This window comes from Myiozetetes cayanensis, unplaced genomic scaffold, assembly GCF_022539395.1.
Source record: "Myiozetetes cayanensis isolate MyiCay16 unplaced genomic scaffold, myiCay2020 scf4, whole genome shotgun sequence".
Lineage (NCBI taxonomy): Eukaryota > Metazoa > Chordata > Aves > Passeriformes > Tyrannidae > Myiozetetes > Myiozetetes cayanensis.
Window position 1 is genome coordinate 59,370,293 of NW_026087631.1, and position 20,198 is coordinate 59,390,490.

Below are 20,198 nucleotides of genomic sequence, written 5' to 3' on the forward strand. Positions count from 1 at the left end.
CGTTCCAGCCCCCCTGCCATGGGCGGGGACACTTTCCAGTAGAGCAAGTTGCTCAAAGCCCCATCCAACCTGGCCTTGGACACTTCCAGTGATGGGGCATCCCCATCTTCTCTGAGCAACCTGTTCCAGTGTTCTCACCACCCTCACAAGTAAAGCATTTCTTCCTAATAAAACCTGCCCTCTTTCAGTTTAAAGCCATTTCTCCATGTCCTATCACTACATGCTCTTGTAAAAAGTCCCTCCCCAGCTTTCCTATAGGCCCCTTTTAGGTACTGGAAGGTGCAATACGACCTACCTGAAGCCTTCTCTTCTTCTTGCTGAACAATCCTAAGTCCCTTAACCTACCTTCATAGGAGAGGTGTTACAATCCTCTGCTTCAGCCATTATCTTCATGGACTCCTCTGGACTCATTCCAACAGGTCCATGTCCTTTCTGTGCTGGAAACCCCAGACCTAGGTGCAGAGCTCCAGGTGAGTAGAGGGGCAGAATTCCCTCCCTCGACCTGCTGCCCACACTGCTTTGGATGCAGCCCAGGACACATTTGACTGTGAGTGGGCTGTGAGTGCTCATTGCCAGTTCATGTCCAGCCTCTCATCCACCAGCATGCCCAAGTCCTTATCCTCCAGGCTTCTCAATCCTACCAGCCCCCAACCTGTGTTGATACAGGGTGTTGCACTGACCCATTGCAGGACCTTGCATTTGACCTTGTTGAACCTCACGAGGTTTGCAAAGGCCCATGTCTCAAGTTTGTCCAGGTCCCTCTGGATGGCATCCCTTCCCTCCAGTGTGTCAATTGCACCACACAGCTTGGTGTCATCAGGAAACTAGCTTAGGGTGCACTTGATTCCACTGTTCATGTCACCAGCGAAGATGTTAAAAAATGCCAGTCCCAATACTAACCCTTGAGGAATGCCACTTGTCACAGCTTTTCACTTGAACATTGAGCCGTTGACCACAGCTCTCAGAGTGTGACCATTCAGCCAATTCCTTGTCCACTGAGTGGTCCATCCACCAATTTAATGTCTCCTCAGTTTAGAGACAAGGATGTCATGACCGTGTCAAATGCTTTGCACAAGTCCAGACTAGAGGAGCAGCTGATGAGCTTGTCTAACTTGATGTGCTGAATCACTGAGAAAAAACAGCCTTTGAACAGAGGCATTCTCACAGTAGGTAGTATTTTTCCCGTTAATCCATGAACTATTACGCATTTTCCATACTAGCATAAATCTTGTTTTACAAGGCCTTTTTCCAGGCTAAATGCCACACTTATGTGTGGTAGCAGCTCAAGCTTTTAGCTCTAGCATCGCCACTTTAATTCCCTACTACATTAACCAAGAGAATAACCAAAATACTATAGTTATCTCCTTAGTGAGACCTTTTGTACTACAGCATCCACTGAATCCTTTTCCTGCTGTCTGTATTCCTAACACTGTTAGTTAATGCTTTTGGTGAAACAGTTTGAAACATGGAATCAGGGAAAATAGGATGTTGAACATTAATCACCTCCAGCAAACACCATTTGCTGCTATTAAGTATCCCGTTTTATTTTTATACAAGGATAGAGATGTAGGTTCAGTACATTCAGCTGAAATGTTCTTTGAAGGGAGGGTAGGACTACCCATTTTGAGCTCATTTCTGCCTCTCTTTAAAAATGAAACCCAGAAAGTCAACAAAAGCTCAGTCAGGGAGAGAAGACATCTGGCCCATGGTGACTCTGCAGAGTATGCTGCTAAGATCAGTTACATTAAAAGATTCATCTGACCCCAGCACAGTTGTTGGTGCCATCTGATTAGATGTGTTTCCAAACTGTATAAAGCAATTGGAGATGACTTAATTACAGACAAATTTTTCAGAAGAATAAATTCAGTGTTGTTGGAGGTTAATGCAGGTAGTTCTTATAACATGTCAGCTGAATGTTCATTCAGGCCAGGGAAGAAATTCCTACCCAACTTTTCTGGTTCTGTTCAGTCTGACCTTGGTAGTGCCAAATTTATGATACTGCTGCCTAGAGAGGATCTGAGAGGTATAGAAGTGTATTTGTGGAGTTCTTTTCCCAGCCTGTTTGTATGGAGCTCATGTAAATCTCTGTGCTTCAGTTCATTTGTTCCTTGTTTGAGAGGACCTGTTATAAATCAAATCTTGTCAATGAATTAGGGACAGAGAGGGAGCAAAAATATTTGTTTTGTTTCTGTTAATACAGACCGTTTCCATGTGCTGTTTTTGTTTTCCTCTTCAGGTCTATTAACACAACTGAGAGAATTATAAATTTTGATCAGGGAGCAGAAATAAACAGCTGGCACATAAAAGAGGACCTTTTAAACTAGTTTTACCACAGAGAAAATTATGGTAGAATGATGTATTGTGGAATGGTACCTAAGGTTCATCCTTGGCAGGGAAGCTTATTTACTGATGAAGAGTAAATCTTGAGCAGGAGCAGATTGAGAACATGGTGAACACTCTTGAGCAGCATGCCTTAATACCATCACTTCAGTGGCATCCACTTGTAGTTAGTCCAGTTGGAGGCAATGAGGATGTATAAAGTTTTTTATACAGGGATGCTCTGAATACAGAGAAAGGTTTTGACATCTCTGTCACTGGGGGCTTGCAAGTACTGATTAAATTGAACATTTTCCAGGAGTGCTTTGTATCACTGATCTTTGTGTAGCTGATCCTGCTCAAGGTGGGCTGGATGAACTCGAATGACTTTTCGAAGTTCTTTCCAGTCGTGATTTTTATGACTCAGTGACACTCGAGACATCCACTGCTCCCACTGGAGCGATGAATCTCAGCATCCTTGAAAAGCCAAAGTCAGCATGTGCTGAGTTACGGCTCCAGAATTCAGTGTTCTTGCAGAGGTTGGTAAAATTGGATGGAGTGGGGGAAAGTTATGGAATAGAGGAATTCCTATTCAGACGTGTGAGTACGTCCTCATACAGAGAGGTTGTTTTTTGTTGAACAGTAACACTGACTTGCTAAAAAGGCTACAGGGAGGGAGGGCGTGTGCTTTGCTGGAGGGGGAAGAAATGCCCCATGTTCATTTGCCCTGAGCAAAGGGACCTGCTGCCGTTCTCACTGCTGTTATTGGTAACGGGGACTTAATGCTAGCCAGCATCACACCCTGTGAATGAGACCAATTTCTCTTACTGGCTCCTTCCACCATGAAAGAAAACCTATTCTCTGCTTTTAGTGATCAAACTCTAAACAGCAAACAGCCCTTTTGTTTTGTTGCCTTTTCTCCTGCTTTCCCCTGAAAGCTCTGCAGAGAGGAATGGCTGTTTCACCATGGGAGGTCCTGTCTTAGAGCGCTGCTGTCATTAGTCTTCTGTCACGTTGTCAGCATTTGATGACTCAGACATTAAAAAAAACCCAAACGACCAACCCTCTTTCTGAACTAAAATAACCTATGAACAGCTTTCTTAAAGCAGATTTTAATACAATTAATTAGGTCATATTTTTTTTCTGAAAGCTTTTAATGGGACTCACAGCTTTGCTGCTTGAACTGAAGTTACTTGAATGTTTAATTACTATTTTTTAAACAAAATTCAATGCCATTGAAGTCCACTTGAGAGCTTTGATAGATTTAATGAAAAGAGAGGCCTTGAATATTCAAAAGCTTTGAAAAGGTCTGTGCCTGTTTTGTAGTTTAGGTCAGTATTTCTCAGCTGAGTTCCTTCAATGCACCAGAAAATTGTTGCTGAAAGAAGAGAAAAATTTAAAAATAAATCTGTGCACATTTCTGCTTATATGAGCAAGCAAGCAGAACAGGGAAAATGGAAGTAATAAGTGTCAAAGCTGAGTCCAGATTTTATCGGGTTGTAAATGAAAATCGCTATAACAATGCTATATGGGAAAGTACATGGCTCCTCAAAAAAAAAAAAAAAAAAAAAAAGGCTGAAAACAGTGATGTAGCTTATGTTGCTAGTAATGATGTAAGCCATCCTGATGCCCAGGTTGTGTCCAAATTATGAATACCTCTGACTGACCTATTGAGGTGCCACCTTGACGGGGTTTGATCTGGCCACTGCCTCTCTGGACAGCCCTTGCCCGCATTCTCCACCAAAAATATCGTGGTTCTGCTCTGGGTCAATTTGCTTTCACCCCCCACACAATTACTATTAGTTGAGAGAAGGTTTGTGCAGACAAAAGAGATTTGATTTGGGGAAAATAGTATTAACATTTATTACTAACAAGCTAAAACTAAAGAACTATATCTACAACAATTCTACTTAAGTACTATGTATTTACAGAAACACTTTCCCCCCCCTTTATATCAGTGCAAGGAGGAGAAGCAATTTCTTTCTCCATTCTCAGAGCTCCAGGTCTCTTCAATAACTCTGCAGCACTCTTGTCGCAGCTGGAACTCTTTCTCTTTCTCTCTTGCTCTGTGTTGGCCTCCAGGGCTGGGCTTACCCCCATTCTGGGCTAAGACCGGAGGCTGGGGGGTTACCCAGGCCCTGAAGGTCTTCTCTTCCATGGACTTGCAAGGGCATGCTTGCCTGCCATGGATCTTCACCACAGGATCACAAGGGATAATGGCTTATGAGTCCACCCCTGTTTTCTGTGGAGGTCCCTCCCCACGGGAGAACAGACCTCTCCAGCATGGGTCTAGCATGGATCCCTTACTTGGATCCCGACATCTTACCCGGGCCGTCTTTGCTCCAGTGTAAGTTTCATCTCTCTCAGAGTCACAAATCTTCAGCAGCAGCATGGATCCCACACACAGGTCCCAAGCTTACCCAAGCCATCTGCTCCGGCGTAACCCTTCTAGGGTCACAAATCTTCAATAGGACTCTGCTTCACCTCAGATCTCTCATGAAGTCTCAGCTTCCTTATGCATCAATTTATTCCAGTGTAGGCTCTTCCACAAGCAACATGGGCGTCTTCTCACTCCAACAAACTTCTACAGGTGGCAGGGATTATTTTTCAGTCTTTTCCCTGCTGAGGGGAGAGAGCAAAAGCGGGGAGAAACAACCCCCCTCCTTCAAACTTTTCTTCTCTCTCCTGCAGCTGCCAGCTTTGACCTTGGAGGTCCCTTATCTTTCTTCTGGAGTTCTGCAGTGGTTTCTGTCCAAGCAGTGAGTTCTCTAAAGTTTTTTTTTTCTTCACCTCCCTTCACACTGAAGGGGGGCTTCAGTACCACACCTGCCCCTGACCCAAGCCAGGGGAGGAGGGGGCCTGACCCTTCTTAGGGCCTACCACCTCTCCTACATGGCTGCTCCTTAATTTCAACTGCACAACCAACCTTCTCTTCTGTTTTCTTAAATATGTAATTAGCAAAGGCGTCACTAAGAGTTTTGATTGGCCTTTTGGTCCTGAGATCCACCTAGTCAAAACTGTCCTCAACCCCAGGGGCTGGCTGGTGGGCAAAACCATGACACGCCTAGAGATAAATGCTTTGGTCTCAGAAGGAATAAGTTACATTAAGTATCTCTGCATGACATTGCATTGTGCAGCATCAGTAGGTCCCTACTACGTAGGTCTCCTCCACTCTCTCCCTTTTCATGCAGACTTTTTGGCAGGTGCAAAGGTCACTCCAGAAGGCTGCTGGGTAGCGTGGGTGGTGGGATGGATCTGGCTGCTGATGGTGAGATGCCGTGGTGGTGGCTGAGGCTGGACCAGAGCCCTTCCTATGAGGTCCTTCCACATCGAATCAGTCACATTGTTTTCATCCCGTCACCCTGAGAGGGAGGGGCAGCAGTCTGGTATCTCCTAGTTTCCAGTCAGTGCAAGGAGATGAGATATTCTACATATTCCTTCAGGGCAGAAAATTTATCACCAAGACTCCTGATCTCAGTCCATTGTCAAACCCAGGTAACATGCCATTCCCTTCCTCCCCTGCCACAGCTAAAGCCCACCAGTCCTGTGTCTTTCCCCTCCCTGCACTACTAGTGCCACTAGCTCCTCCACTTCTGCCAGTGATCTGGAAAAGGGAGTCGACTTCTGATGCTGGTTTGTGGGGCAGTGCTGCACTGCCTGGCAGGGTCAAATCTGGCAAACCTCAACCCAGGACAGTGGAGCTGCAGCAGGATGAAAACAGTGCCCCAGGTAGTGGGGTGATAGGAAAAGACTCCTCTCTTGTGGCGTAGATCTTGCTAAGGAGCACCCCTACTGCCTCCTGTGTGGCTCTAGGCTAAGACAAGCAGCACACTTCTGTGCATGTGCCTCAGGATTACGTGTGGCTTTGAAACCCTTAGGGATTAGAAATTATTCCTTTTGAGAGCTGGGATTATGGGCATAAGGGCTGGACTGTACCAGCTGTGGAAGGCAGCAGACTCAGTAAGTTTAAAGGGTTGCAGGTATTCTGCATCTGTCAGTTTTTCCTGCTGCCTGGCTCTTAGTTTGTAGTTAAGGTAAAACTTTTCATCTCTGTGGCCTTCAGAGTATTTACTCAAGGTGCTGACACCCCACAACAGGACTTTTGATCAACTCATCCAGCTTTCACTGTATCCTTACAGCAGAGGCAGTTGAGTCACTGGAGGACTGAAAGGCTTGAGGTTGCCCTCAGGAGAGCCAGAGCCTGTCCTTCATGCAGCTTCAATGGTGGCATTGGAAGCATGACACTGGTTTTTCAGGAAAAATCATTATACTAAAATAATGGACTTTGAATATAGTTACAGTATGACCACACCTCTGTAGTTACTGGGGTAACAGCAGAGATTGCAAACCTTGAGCATCTACAAGTGTGGTCTGTGCTCACATGCCTGGGCTGTCCTCAGTCCTTGCAAGCTGGGATCTGAACCTAGACTGGTACCACATTGATGCCAGAGCTTCAGTGAGATCCTAAAGCATGGATATCCTCTGCAGGAGACCTGGGATCTGCCTAACACAGAGGCAGTGATGCTGTCAGAGTTGGCAGGCTGAGAGGCTTGAACATATATGCTTATGTGTAAAATAATTTATCAACATTGCAAGATGGATTGGGTTTGCATGGCAGGGTTTTGGTAGCGGGGGGTGCTGCAAGGCTAGCTTCTGTGAAAAGTTTCTAGAAGCTTCCCCTGTGTCTGACAGAGCACAGCACGAGAACATCTATGAAGACCATGGCCCATGCTGTGTTTCTGTGAGCACAGTCATGTAGGTGGTTTGTTCGCCTGACTAAAAGCCTTAGTTAGAGCAATCCCTAGTTTGAGGCACAGTTTGGAAATGTAAAGTAAGGGGTGAACAAGGTTTGTACTGCTACCACAAAGGCAAAAAGAATAAGTCAGGCTTATTCTAACAATTATTGTGAGCCTGTGACTTATTTGTATTGAAACTGAACAACATGTGGTTTCTTATAGAAACTGGTGTAATCCACTTTCAAGATGGCACTATAGGAGAAAGATGATCTGTATGGGGTTTTGTATTAATTTCTATCATAAAAAGAGTCACATAGCCTAGATAAATCTTTCAGGTCAGTGGAAACTTTTCTTCAGCTGTCTTTTTGTACAGGATTGTGTTATTTGGCTTTGCTGTGCAAATAAGTTTTTTGCTTGATAATGTGATTCATTTGTGACTTATCTTTAAATGCTCTCTAGTCTCATGAACAAAAGATTTCCATTACTTTATCTAACAATATGCAAATGAGCAAAGGGTCATGAAGCTGTGTCCTGTGTGAAATATCAGTAAAAGAGAAATAATCCATTCAGCTATCAAGGGTAACTGCAGACGAAATGGCAGGGCACACTGAGTTTAAGATAAAGTACTAGTCAAAAGGAGGCATGACTGTTTGTTGAAGGCTGGCTTAATAAGAACACTTTAGGAAAAGGAAAAGAGTGTTTTGATCAATATGGGTAAGTGTATGGACAGCAAACTCTATGGTCTGAAGACAGAATTACATCAGAAAAAGCTTCAGAACAAATGAAAGACACCAAAAGAAGTTAACTATGCCTCAAGGGGGAGTAAAATATCAAGGTTATCAACTTATACAGAGGGAAGAAAGGAAAAATCTATGTCTGCCTACAATCAATCAGTTCACTTTTAAACCCCAAACTCTTTGGGCTTAAATAGAATGATATTAAATACCAAGGCAACATACTGCCATCTTTTAAGTTCAACCTTGTGTCTTTGTCCAGAGTTCAGCAGTACATCTCACATGTGAAGATGCAGTGGAGTTTACAGCTGCTCTGAGCTGCCTTTTGTCACCTTGATGGTCCATGCTGTTCTGCTGAGATCTGTCCTGGTTCTGGTTGCTTGTAGATCTTTTCAAGCAGCTCAGGTATTGCTGGGTATTTAGCACCTGAACTGTGCCTTTTACAGTTCAACAGAGTGCAGCTTCCTAGGACTGCACAGACTTAAATCTAAAGCTACTGGCTGAGTTCATAGACAGCAGAGTGCTTAAGTTCAGTTTTATGAGGTGGTGTGTATTCAGTCATACTGAATCAATGACTGAAATAAAATATTTTGCTGGCTTTAGATGTCAATCTTATGGTAGATTCAAGCACATCTTGCTGAAGCAAAACGTCAATGTTGTACTTTCTCCTGTAAAATCATAGAGGGGTATAATTATAACTGCTTGGGGTTTTTTTCTGTTTTAAAACCCGACTGATTCTAGTAGCCACTGACAAGTACAATCTGTGTCTGCTAATAGTTCTCTTTTCTTTAGATCTAAAGCTTTTGAAAGCAGATTTAGGTTCAGCATGTTCAGCTTGATTTAAATTATTGTCAGACCAAAATTTTACATGTACCTTTGCCCCTGTGAAAAAGGCTGCACAATATGCTGTCTGGGGGGCAATCACATATTTATAGATCTTAGAGCAAAGGGAGAACACGATGTTAGTCTAAACTGACTGCAGCCCTGCCCAGACCTTAGGTTCTTTTATTTAACTCAGCAGCCTGAGGCTGACCAAGAGTATAATTTTGGCACAATATCCAGGCTTGATTTAAGGACTCAAAGTGCTGCAGAGTTTGTCACAGTCATTGGGATTTTGTTCCAGTGGTCAATTACCCTTTCTCTGAAAAGTGCCCTTTCTTTGAAAAATACCCTTTCTCTGAAAAATCTGTACCTTATTTTTTTGAATTCTCTTAACTTCTTTCTTATGAAAGCTGGATTTTGCTGCTTTACTTCATCAGTGGGCCTAAGGAGCCTTTTATTTTCCCATAGATATTTCTTCTGATTGTTATTCTGTATTTTCACAGATCAGAAAAACTTCAGAAAAATTTCTATACATTCACAAACTGAGTTAGGCAGACATCTTTTGCACCTCAGTATTCCTGTGCTAAGGATCTGACATAATAAAAATATGATGTCTTAGAAAAGAGTTGATAGGATTAAATATAATTCATGGCTGGGATATCAATACTAGGGAAGGAAAGGTATGTGGTACGTGCTGTACTTACACTGTAGAAGTCATGGTTGCTCCAGTGTCTCTCAAAATATTTTTTTCACCATTTCCTTGAATGTGTCAAACATGCTTTAAATGGCTTGAGTGCTCTGTTATTTCTTTTTCCATAAACAATTCCCATGGAATCATATGGCCAGATGATAACGAAAAGGTATCTGGTCCATTCCCTTGTCTCTGGGCAAAATCAATAATTACTCTGAGCCTATATGATCTTCCTTCCATTCTTTTCTACTGAGAAGTTGAAATACAATCAACATATTATTTCCACAGGGAATGAAGATTAAAAAAAAAAAAAAAAAAAAAAAAAGAGTTTTCCAAAAGCCTGAGTCCTTTCTCACAGGAGAAACTTAGAAACCAAGTAAGATCAATGGGAGTCACTGTTGGTAAATCCTTCCTCAATGCATTTGTCTCATTGATTTATGACTAATTATGGTTCCTCTTTTCTCCTTAGGGCTCTTCCTGCGATGATGGAGTGGGTCCGAACTCAGAAGGCAGGAGAAAGTGGTGTGAATATTATCACTGCAGATTTTGTAGAACTTGGTGACTTTATCAGCACAGTCATAAAGCTCAACTACGCCCTGGGTGAAGGTGAAGATGACACTACTTGATAGTACTGTGATATATGTGTTGTTGCATTATTTAGCATTGAAAAAGAGGATTGTATTCTAAAAGACTTATATTGTAAAACACTCATCTTCTTGTAACACACTGAAGTGTTTAGGGCTTTAGTGGGTGGGCATAAGGAAAATGTTTTCATCATTTATGATCATTTTTCACATTTGTGTTTCATGTGAAGAGCAAAACTAAACATGTTTACAGTGTTTGCTAAAAGAAGGCCATTTACAGGTTCTCCATGAGGTACCAAATGTGATTCATGTGTCTTCTATGGTTATGAACAGTGCCAAGAAACTTTTTGCAAGGGGATGTATATTGTCCTCTTCCTGCTCATAGCAGGATTCCCAGCGGTGTGAACGTTACACTGGGAGACTGAGGGTAGTATATCTGGCACGAAAATTTTAAGCTGCTACATTTCATCTCTTAGGTGGTTTAATTGATTGTATTTATCAATGAGCTACAGGTTTAAATGCCTTTGTGATGTGAATCCAAGGTCATGCTTTAACACACGCATTATCAGTGGACAGTAAACATGATGTGTTATGTACCATAATAAGTGGACAGTAAACATGATGTACTGTGTAGCTTGCACAGAGCACAGACTAAATCCTGCTTGCTTTTCATTCTTAAAATAGGGTTTTCCAATGTCTCTCCTCAGGTCGAACCAGCAGATAATGTGATACTGGCCTAACTCTGTAATCACAGAATAATAGAATGGCCTAAGTTGGAACAGACCTTAAAGATCATCTAATTTCAACACCCCTGACATGGGCAGGACAATTTTCACTAGACCAGGATGCTCAGAGCTCCCTCCAGCATGGCTTTAAACACTTCAGAAATGGGGAATCACAGCCTCTCTAGGCAACATGTTCCAGTGCCTCATCACCCTCACAGTAAAGAATTTCTTCCTAATAGCTAATCTAAAACTGCTCTCAGTTTGAAAACCCCTTGTCTTGTTCCTACATGCTCTTGTAAAATGTCCCTCTCCATCTTTCTTGTAGGCTCCCTTCAGGTACTGGAAGGCTGCAATTAGGTCACCCTTAATCCATCTCTTCTCCAGGCTAAACAAACTCAGCTCTCTCAGTTGTTCCTTATAGAAGAGATGCTCCATCCCTCTGATCAGCTTGGTGGCCTCTTCTGGACTTACTCCAACAGGTCGATGTCCCTCCTGTTCTGGGGACCCCAGAGCTGGATGCAGTGCTCCACATGGGGTCTCACCAGAGCAGAATAGAGGAGCAGAATCACCTGTCTCAACCTCCTGCCCACACTACTGTAGGTGCAGACCAGGACACATTTCGCTTTCTGGGCTGTGAGTGACATGGCCAGTTCACGCCCAGCCTCTCACCCACCAGCAGCCCCAAATCCTTGTCTCCAGGGATGCTCCCAATCTGTTCATCCCCTAGCCTGTGTTGATACTGGGTGTTGCCCTGACCCAGGTGCAGCACCTTGCACTTGGTCTTGTTGAACCTCATGAGGTTCCCATGAGCCCCCTTCTCGAGCTTGTCGAGGTCCCTCTGGATGACGTCCTGCCCTTCAGGTGTGTCAACAGCACTACTCAGCTTGGTGTCATCTGCAAACTTGATGAGGCTGCACTCAATCCCTTCATCTATATCAACAATGGAGATACTAAATAACACTAGTCATAATTTGGACCCCAGAGGGACAGCTGCTGGTGCATGTTTTCCCTGGTTCTATCAGGAACACAGCTAGGCCAGCTTGGAGCATCACTTCTTCCCATGATTAATATTATGTAAGAGCCTGATCCAATATCTACTGAATTTAATAGGAAAATGTCCTGTGTTTAGTATGGATTGATCATAAGATCAGTAAGTTGTGTGCACTGTAAGATGTGGAGTATTTTGTCTCATAGTGGAAATCTCATTTCTGCAGGACTGAAACTGCACTTAAAAAAGATAGATACAGTCTAAGCCTCTCTTTAAGGCAGCTATGAAGAGAACATTTCTCCACTGATTACAAAAAATCAGTGCCAGTTTCATCAGTGAAAAACTTCTGTGGGAAAGAATGTAGTAGTTCAATTCTACCTAATAGCAGTACTTTATACTCTGTTGGATATAATACTGCATAACACAAGATTGAAAATCTGCTGAATAGCACTGTTCTAGCAAAAGAATCACTGAGCATCCTACTTTTAATGAAACACATATAAAAAATACATGAAAAACTTAGTGATTTATAAACTGAGAGCATTGCAACTGTATGACACCTAACTGGATAAAACATAATCAGTCATATCTCCTGCACACATGAATACATAGGTACATAACTTTGGAAAGCAAAACATTTCATTTGTGCAAAACAATAGATGCTATAACGTCTTACAAGGAAAATGCTGTTTGAAATATTGCAGGGATTGATGAGATAGAACTAATGTCAAGTTTCTGTTGATATTACTAGAACTTTTGGTTAAGTGAGGAGTATGGTCTCATACAGTCCTCTGCTGTTTTCTATCAGATGATAATGACTACTGTCTCCCATCAGAGTTTAGAAAATCCAAAATGGTTTTATTGAACAGTTGGGCTACAGGGGTATTATAGAATTTTTTTGTTGGTTTTAGTTTAGGAAGTGGAATAAAAAGAACACTTGCTGCTATTTTGTGCTGAGAGGATGCCTTGAAAAATATGTGTGCACGTGTGTGTACTGTAAAGAAAAAGGTTAAGTGCATAGTATAATGACACTTTTAAATGTAGGTATGTGACACAAAGACATCCATGCACAGTTGCATAATGATATTTGTGGTTCTGGACAGGAGTATCATAAATTTGCTAGAAAAAACCCATATAGTTGTTATAAAGTCATGATACCTCCTTAAGTAGCATTTTCTTTTCCTGTATAGGTTAGGACTGTAAGAGTCATCCTCAGTGAAATCTGTGATCTAAGCCAGTTAGGTTTTTTACAGCATATAAACTTTATCCAGATTGCCCCAAAAATTTACCTAAGAGTCCCCATTCATCTTTTCATTGGAACAAGGGATGGGACTTGAATGCTTAAGCAAGATATGGGATGGTACACTTTGATACACATTGTTTTGGGTTTCCACAGGCTCTCCAAGTAAAATTTATGTAACAGATACATAAAATGAAACATGAAAATATATTTTGGAACCCACAGCTATGTGGGTGTCCTATACAGAAATGTGAAAATCTTTGCTTATTTATTAGCGGTGTGGTGTGAAATGCTCTTTTCAATTTTCTATTTAGCTGGGTTTGGTTGCTTCCACACTCTTCCTGTGATCCTTCTGCTGCTTAAATATAGTCAAAAGAGTTAATCTATCCTTCTAACATAGTAAAGTGATCTGAATCCTTGGGTGGAGTAAAACTTAGTTTTCTTTTTTTGGATTCTGGTTGAAATTCTGTTGTATCTGAGAACATCAACACCAGGTTCCTGCTGGTACCCCCTGCTCAAATCAGGGCATCACACACCATCTACACTAGGCTTTTCGCTTACACTGAGGTGTGCTCAAGGCAAATGCTCTGCAGTATTTTAATAAAGTGTGTATGTGTGTGTGCCTGTATATATGAATAACTATAGAGCTATCTAGAGTTTGCTAGCATTGTTATGAAAAGTTTGCTTAATGTCTGTTTTATTCTAATTGCCATTTGGAAATAAATGAAAAAGAAAAGAAAAGCAAAAAAAAATCCTCTGACAAGAAACAATAATAGATAAATTATATAGTTTCTCCATTAATGGGGAAAAACACTAGCAAAATGTTAAATTCTGGTCAGAAAAAATATGTTTTTGTTTAGCTGTCGATCTTTCTATTGGAGAAGCACAGCACTTTATGGTAAGAACAGGTAAACAAACTTGCCTTAATTACTAAAAGAAAAAAGTGCATGTGGGGATATACTGTCCATGCTCTTCTGAAGATTTCATCTGTGAGGGCCCAAAACTCTAAGTCCTGATAGAGATGCACTCCCTGTTGATATTGTTTGGGGATCTTGCCAAAAAAGAACAAGCCAGAAAGTACTATGCAGCACAACTGGACCATTCAAGAGCCCAGTTTTACCACCCATATGCAGCTGTTTGATTTCAACCAGAAATATGCTTGCAGGCTGGGTCAGATATGTTATTCTGACTTTATTAACATGGAATGTTTCTTCATATGTATTATGAGGAATCTTGCACGGGAAATGAGATGACTGCAATCAACCCATCAAGGAGAAATACCTGTCTACACTATTGATCTGCATAAACATCCATTTATTCAAACTGCCACGTCACTGACTGCCAAAATATTTTTTGCTTCCTATGCTCATTTTCCACCCTGCTGTGTTCATGATATATTCATCAAGTACTGTTGTTTTCTGACATTTTTGTGTGATTACTTGATCCTTTCGTTTCAGCCACACTTGAAAAATGGCGACTGTGCTGCACACACAGAGTGTCTCAGCTGGTGTAAACCCACCTGGCTCCATTTTTCAGTTTACACATGCTGAGACGTCTTTGTTCAGTACTGATCTAACCTGCAGCAATCTGGACCAAACAGGAGGTGCTTCCTGGAGTCCAGTTACTGCCTTTTTTGGTGAGGGGTAAATCAGAATGAAACCACAGGAGCTTGGTTTTAAAACTAGAGGGTTATTTGCATTCTTTTGCTGTTGGATACTTTACTGGTTTTGTAGGTTTCAAATTTACAAACCATTCTTTTAAACGTACATGTGTATGTATATATAAATATATATTTGCATACATGTGTGAGAGGGACCGTATGATCCCGTATGCTGGGCTAAGTCTTTACTGACACAAATCTAGGCCATTTCTGCTAACTTCTAAGTAGCTTTTAAGCCTTTACCCTGAGATAAGAGGGAGCAGAGAGTCAGTGTGTAGTAAGTATATGCTGTGTTGCAAAGGAAATTTAAAATTGTGGAGATTCATTCCACAAAATAAAAAAGGCAGAGTGCCCTGAAAACACAGTTCCAGTGCTGTCTATCCTGAATTTGGTGTATGAAGCACTACTAATTAGCAACTGATTAGGCTATTTGGTGATTTCAAGAGGTCAGGTAACACCATTTTAAAGTTCTAAATTTTTTTTCAGTGAAGTAAAAGCTAATAGTGTATAATGTATTTGCCATATCTCAGTGGTAGCTTCTGTGTTACATACAATCAATGTTGTTCTGAATTGTATATGTTTACCCAATGATGAGGTTAAAATATGCTGTATAGTATGTGCAATGTATTGATTACAAGTATGTTGGAGTTCAGTGGTCTATTTAGTTTTTACTGTGCTGCTGTTTTGTAGGTATATGTGTGTATGGGATTATGGATTGTCTACAGTGTACAAGGAAATAATAATTAATCCTAAAGGAAAAGGGCAGTTATGTAACCTGCCTTAATGTATTAGTATAATATTGTTAAATCTCATAATTATCAGTTCTGTTTCAGATGATACCAAGGGTTGTCCATAGAGCTGACTCCCTCACTTTTTGGCACTAAGGAGTTAAACTTGAAGTAACTTGGAGCTCACTTACATATTTGTACATTAAGAATAGGATGTTTGCCTGATCTACTACCTTGATTGTACAAGGTAGCAAAGACATGGTGTGTTACAGATCAAATCACTTCTGCGCACACACAACTCCTGCTGAAGTCAGTGGGAATTGTGATCATGTAATTGAGTGGCCTAAAATTCATCTTCTGGAATACAGTCATGATAGGAGGATGGGGATATCCTGGCTTTAAGGAAGTGCCTGGATGCTATGCAATACTGCTCATGTCCTGTGTTGGAATATAGCTTTAAATTTGCAGGAAGAGCTTTGAACACTGCTCCAGTGTAGGTTGGACTGTAAAAATCCTTATGTGAAAATTATAAATGTGATAGCCTGATCAGCCTGGCCTGCCCATGTACAGCATTCAGCTTTCAGGAGTCATGGCAGCTTTAAAAAAAAAGAAGCTATAATAATTTCCCTGTGGCTGGCAGGACCTACTTAGGAATCTCTACACTACCTACAGGTATGACTCCTCTACCATTCCCATAGCTAGGTCTAGCTGTCACTTCATGATTTCTTTCTAAGATGCCTCTGCATGAAGCCGAGGGTAATTATGAAAGATGTGCTAACTAAACACACAGAGGGTACACCCTATGCCTGGCCAGTTGGAGTAGGCAAAGGGTGCTTGCCCTACATCAGCACATTTGGTGTGCTATCAGCTTCAGTCAGACCCACATGAACAGTTACTGAGGGAAGGCAGAAGTCTTATTTCAGACCCTCTTCTGTTATTTTTGTCTAGTTAAAATGCAGCATCTTTGCACTTCTCTCCTTTGCCTCTGCTCAGTGCTCCTTATCTGAACTTCCTCATACACATCCCTCTACCTGCCAGCTGTGAATATTAGAAATTCATCAACCTCAGTACCCCATAGCAGTCCACAAAAGATTTTAAGTGTGGGGCTAAAAGATGTGGACCTCATCTGATACCCCTGGATGGTGTATCTCCACACTATAATTTGGGCACACACATCCTCTTAGATGGGCCTCAGCTTGGCCAGTGCATATCTCCTAAGATGGAGATACACTTACGGGGTTTTTTTCTGCAGTGAGATGGCATGTACTAGCCTTTTCCTTCAGCCCTGGAAAGGTCAGTTTGACTGGGAGAGATTCCTTGAGTAGCTGCAATTAGTTTTGCTGTGAAGCTGAGAACCTTAAAGCAGAATCCTGAGGTTATGTGTAATTACTATTACTGAAAATAAAAATATTTGTTAATACCACAGTTTTAAAAAGAAAAAGAAAAATTATCTGGGCTTGCCAGGACAGTTGTTAAGTTTTTGACTGCCTCAGTCATCTGTAGCTTTAGGATCATCTGGGTGATGATTATTAGGATGTTATTGCCACACTGCCTCCTGACACTGTTCAGGGTCTCTGTACAGAAGCCTTATTATTCCCAGTGAGCATTAATGCATTTGAATGGCTTTTCTCCGTTTTGGTGGGAAAGATGATTGAGTAACACTGAGGACATGGAGCTCCCTGTATGTTGTGCCCACAAAGGTTCACAGAGCTGCACCTTCTCGTTTTAGGATCTGTTCAATGGTACTTTAATAAATGTTGTGTAAAAAATGCCTACAGTTCTCTATAGCAAATGTGAATTTTTATGACAAGAATGTGTATTTAGAGTTTAAAAAAAGTAATATAAAATCCAGTTTCTTTGTAAACAGTGAAACATCTAATAAAGCTCTGGTACCTGTATTCTTGTTTTACGGCTTCATTGTTTCATTTAAGACTTCATATGCAGGAGGCCTTTTAAGCACAGTTTTGGGTTATGGGGTGGAGTTGTATGTTAGACCCAGGCTCTTGTGTTAGGGGCACGCATGGACTGCTCCATGAGGGCACTGCAGTGGGAGAGTTGTTTCTCCTTGGTTTCTGTGGGACCCTTCCATACCACAGGATTGTAATGTGCTATTCATGCTGTCCAGGACACAGCAGGCTCTTGGCTACCTCTTTCTAATGGGGCTCTCCAGGCCCAATTTTCCTCAAACACCAAGGTGCAGGACCCAGCTGTGTAGCCTGCTCAAGCCCCTGCTGATGACTCTTGCCATTGCTGGTATGTTGTGAGAAGGAGGGAGATGGAATGCAGGGATTGCACCTCTGAAATGCCAGTCTGTGCTTGTTGTTCCCCTGAGCCCTCCCACCACTGCTGCCTGCAGCCAGTGTAGGCACAGTGAGCACTGACCACCACTGAAGCAAACCAAAACCTGCTTGCCTGCAGGTGGAGGTGGAGAAGACTTCCTACTATCCCAAGTCTGGCTCCAGGACATGCCAGTGAGTAAGTAAGATACACCATTATCTCCCTGGTGTATCCTGTGGGTTCAGGAACTTCCCTCGGACAGGGACACAGGCCAGTACCCACCAGGACTGCTCTGCACCCAGGAACATGGCCAGCAAGGCTGGGCTTTGCAGTGTCCTGCAAAAGTGAAGTGTGGTATGTTACAAGATAAAAGCCTTTCTGCCTGGCAACAGCTCGAAGTTGAAGGTTTGCATTGCTTTATCTTCCTGGTGAGGCCGGAAAAGTTGTTTTCCAAGACAGACCTCTTTTGCTCACCTCTCCTACTGTGTCATGGCAAACCTTGCCCAAGTGCACTGCCTTCCTACACTCTGTGGCCTTTCACTTGGCCCAGGTGAAGACAAGGAGCCAGGCACAGGCTGCCAGGGTTGCAGAAGAAGATGCCACAAAAGATGAGCAAATGTCTCAATGACTCGCTGCAGAAACCCATGAATTAAATTTGCCATCTGCTTAAAATGTCCTCCCACTTCTTCCTACCCCACAGGTACTTACCAACAGGAGCATGTGAGTTGCTCTGTACACAACATGAATTTACATCATTGCTAAGTGGTTACTGAACAGTAAATGTAATCTTTATTTTGGATCAGTATCAATAAACAAAGCTTCCATCTCTCCTTTAAAATGTTGGAAATGATACCAAATTTTCATGTGGCCATTAATGGCTAGCAAACCTGCCCAGAAAGGAGGGCAGCTGGAATAAAATCTGCAGCTCCTGAGAGAGGGCGAGAATTTAACTCTAGTGCTGGTGGAGAGGATCATGTCAGGGGTGGCATAAATTGCAGAAGGAGCTGATCAACTGCAAGGTACCCAAACATGGGGCTGAATTTAACAGGATGGCTCTTAGTGCTTTTACTCACACATCCAAAAAGTGTTCAGGCTGGAAGGGACTGGAAGGGGTAGGGGTAGCTCAGAAGGAACATACACTCACAGAATCTTCCTGCAATCTTGGGAGACTCAGTTGTTCCAGTCTCCATCAGTATTCCATAACCTTTTACAGACCAGTGTGCACCAATGTCAATGCAAACAGCTCCCCCATCTCTGGAATAAATTAACTGTGCAGTCATCCAGTCAGTTCCTTCTGCAATAACCACCTGGTGTTCCTATCTTAGACAAAACACTTTGAACATAGATATTGGGAAGGGAGAGGGAGTATGTTGCGGGAGAGCAGGATACACTTGGAGACAAGACTATCTTTCATCTCTACCACAGTGACACAGATTCAGGCCTATGTATGAAGCCTGAAAGTATGGCTTGAAAGACATACCTCCAATTAAGAATATCTGAGCCAGATGAAGCCACAGAAATAAAAAATCTTGCAGATTAGAAAACAATGATCCACAGGCAGGTAGGATTTGCAGGGCTTCTGGAGAGCCACTGGTCCCTCACAGCATTCTGATTAAAAGAAAGAGAACTTTAAAAAACTCCTGCTTGATTTACATGATGGACAGTGTCCTTTGCCATTAATGTCCTTCTATCTTGCATGCACATTCTCTTTTCTGGTTACTATGCAGTTTGCATGGATGAGGAAGCATCATCCTCATTAGCAAAACTATTGTCTAAACAAACCACTCCCATTCCCTGAGTAGCCATCACATTTCTGAAACTTGTATGATTTTCAAGGCAGAATTGGAGGGCATGAGCTGGGATGTGGGTTAGATGTGTCAGGTACTACACAGATGAAACAGCCAGAATAGATCTTACCTTGGAGTAAAAAGCATATTTTTAGTCAATGGTCTGAGTCCTCTGGCTTTGCTTTTCTAGTAACTCAGGAATACAGAAACCATCTCTCAGCTTGCATTCTAATCCAAGAGGACAGAATTACTGGGTGATACCTGAATGAATTGCTTATTTCTGTGCATCCAAGCCCTGCCTATCTGATGTAGATCTGACCTGCTGCAGCCAAGAGCATAGAAACCAGCCAGTGTTTAGCACTTTCATCTTGCTATACTCATCACTCTAGCAGTCTTCTGACCAGAGTCATCAAAGATCTTGCAAAAGGTTTTAGAGGGCTGGTTTCTTGATAACAAATCAGCACATTGTTTCCCTGCAGTAACAGGAATATTTGCCCATGTTCGTTAAACACTTGGCCCAAAATCTGAGCAAAGTCCTTTTTCACTGTGTAATGTGCCTGAAACCCCATGAAATTCACCTCCACTTTTCCTCCAGTTACAGCACTGAAAAATAGAAAGCATGAGAAGCTTGTAGAAATGAGACATACTGGGTGTGCTTTTACATGCTTTGAGCCTTATAGGTCATATAGACTTGCTGGAAGCTCCCAAAGTGGCAAATACATTTTGATAATCCCATTGGGATTGCTTCAAGAGTAAATGTCTGGTTTTATATTTTAACTGAAATTAAATATGCAATTAACAGTGAACACAATGAATGTCTGTAGTCTATTTTCCAGGCTATTGAGAAATATGTATTTATCATTTGTCTACATTTTGAATCTCTATTGACTGTTACCTTCAACATTGAAAC

General features: G+C 42.0%; 1 protein-coding gene across 1 annotated transcript in view; it reads left to right on the plus strand.

The window, feature by feature from the left end:
* The window catches only part of PLCXD3 (phosphatidylinositol specific phospholipase C X domain containing 3), an 82,550-nt gene extending 65,428 nt beyond the window's left edge, over positions 1–17,122 (plus strand). Inside the window, exon 3 of the mRNA XM_050328731.1 lies at positions 9,769–17,122. Within this exon, the coding sequence (XP_050184688.1) occupies positions 9,769–9,925 (157 nt within the window). The 3' untranslated portion in view covers positions 9,926–17,122. The remainder of the gene's footprint in view (positions 1–9,768) is intronic.
* Positions 17,123–20,198: the final 3,076 nt, after the last annotated feature.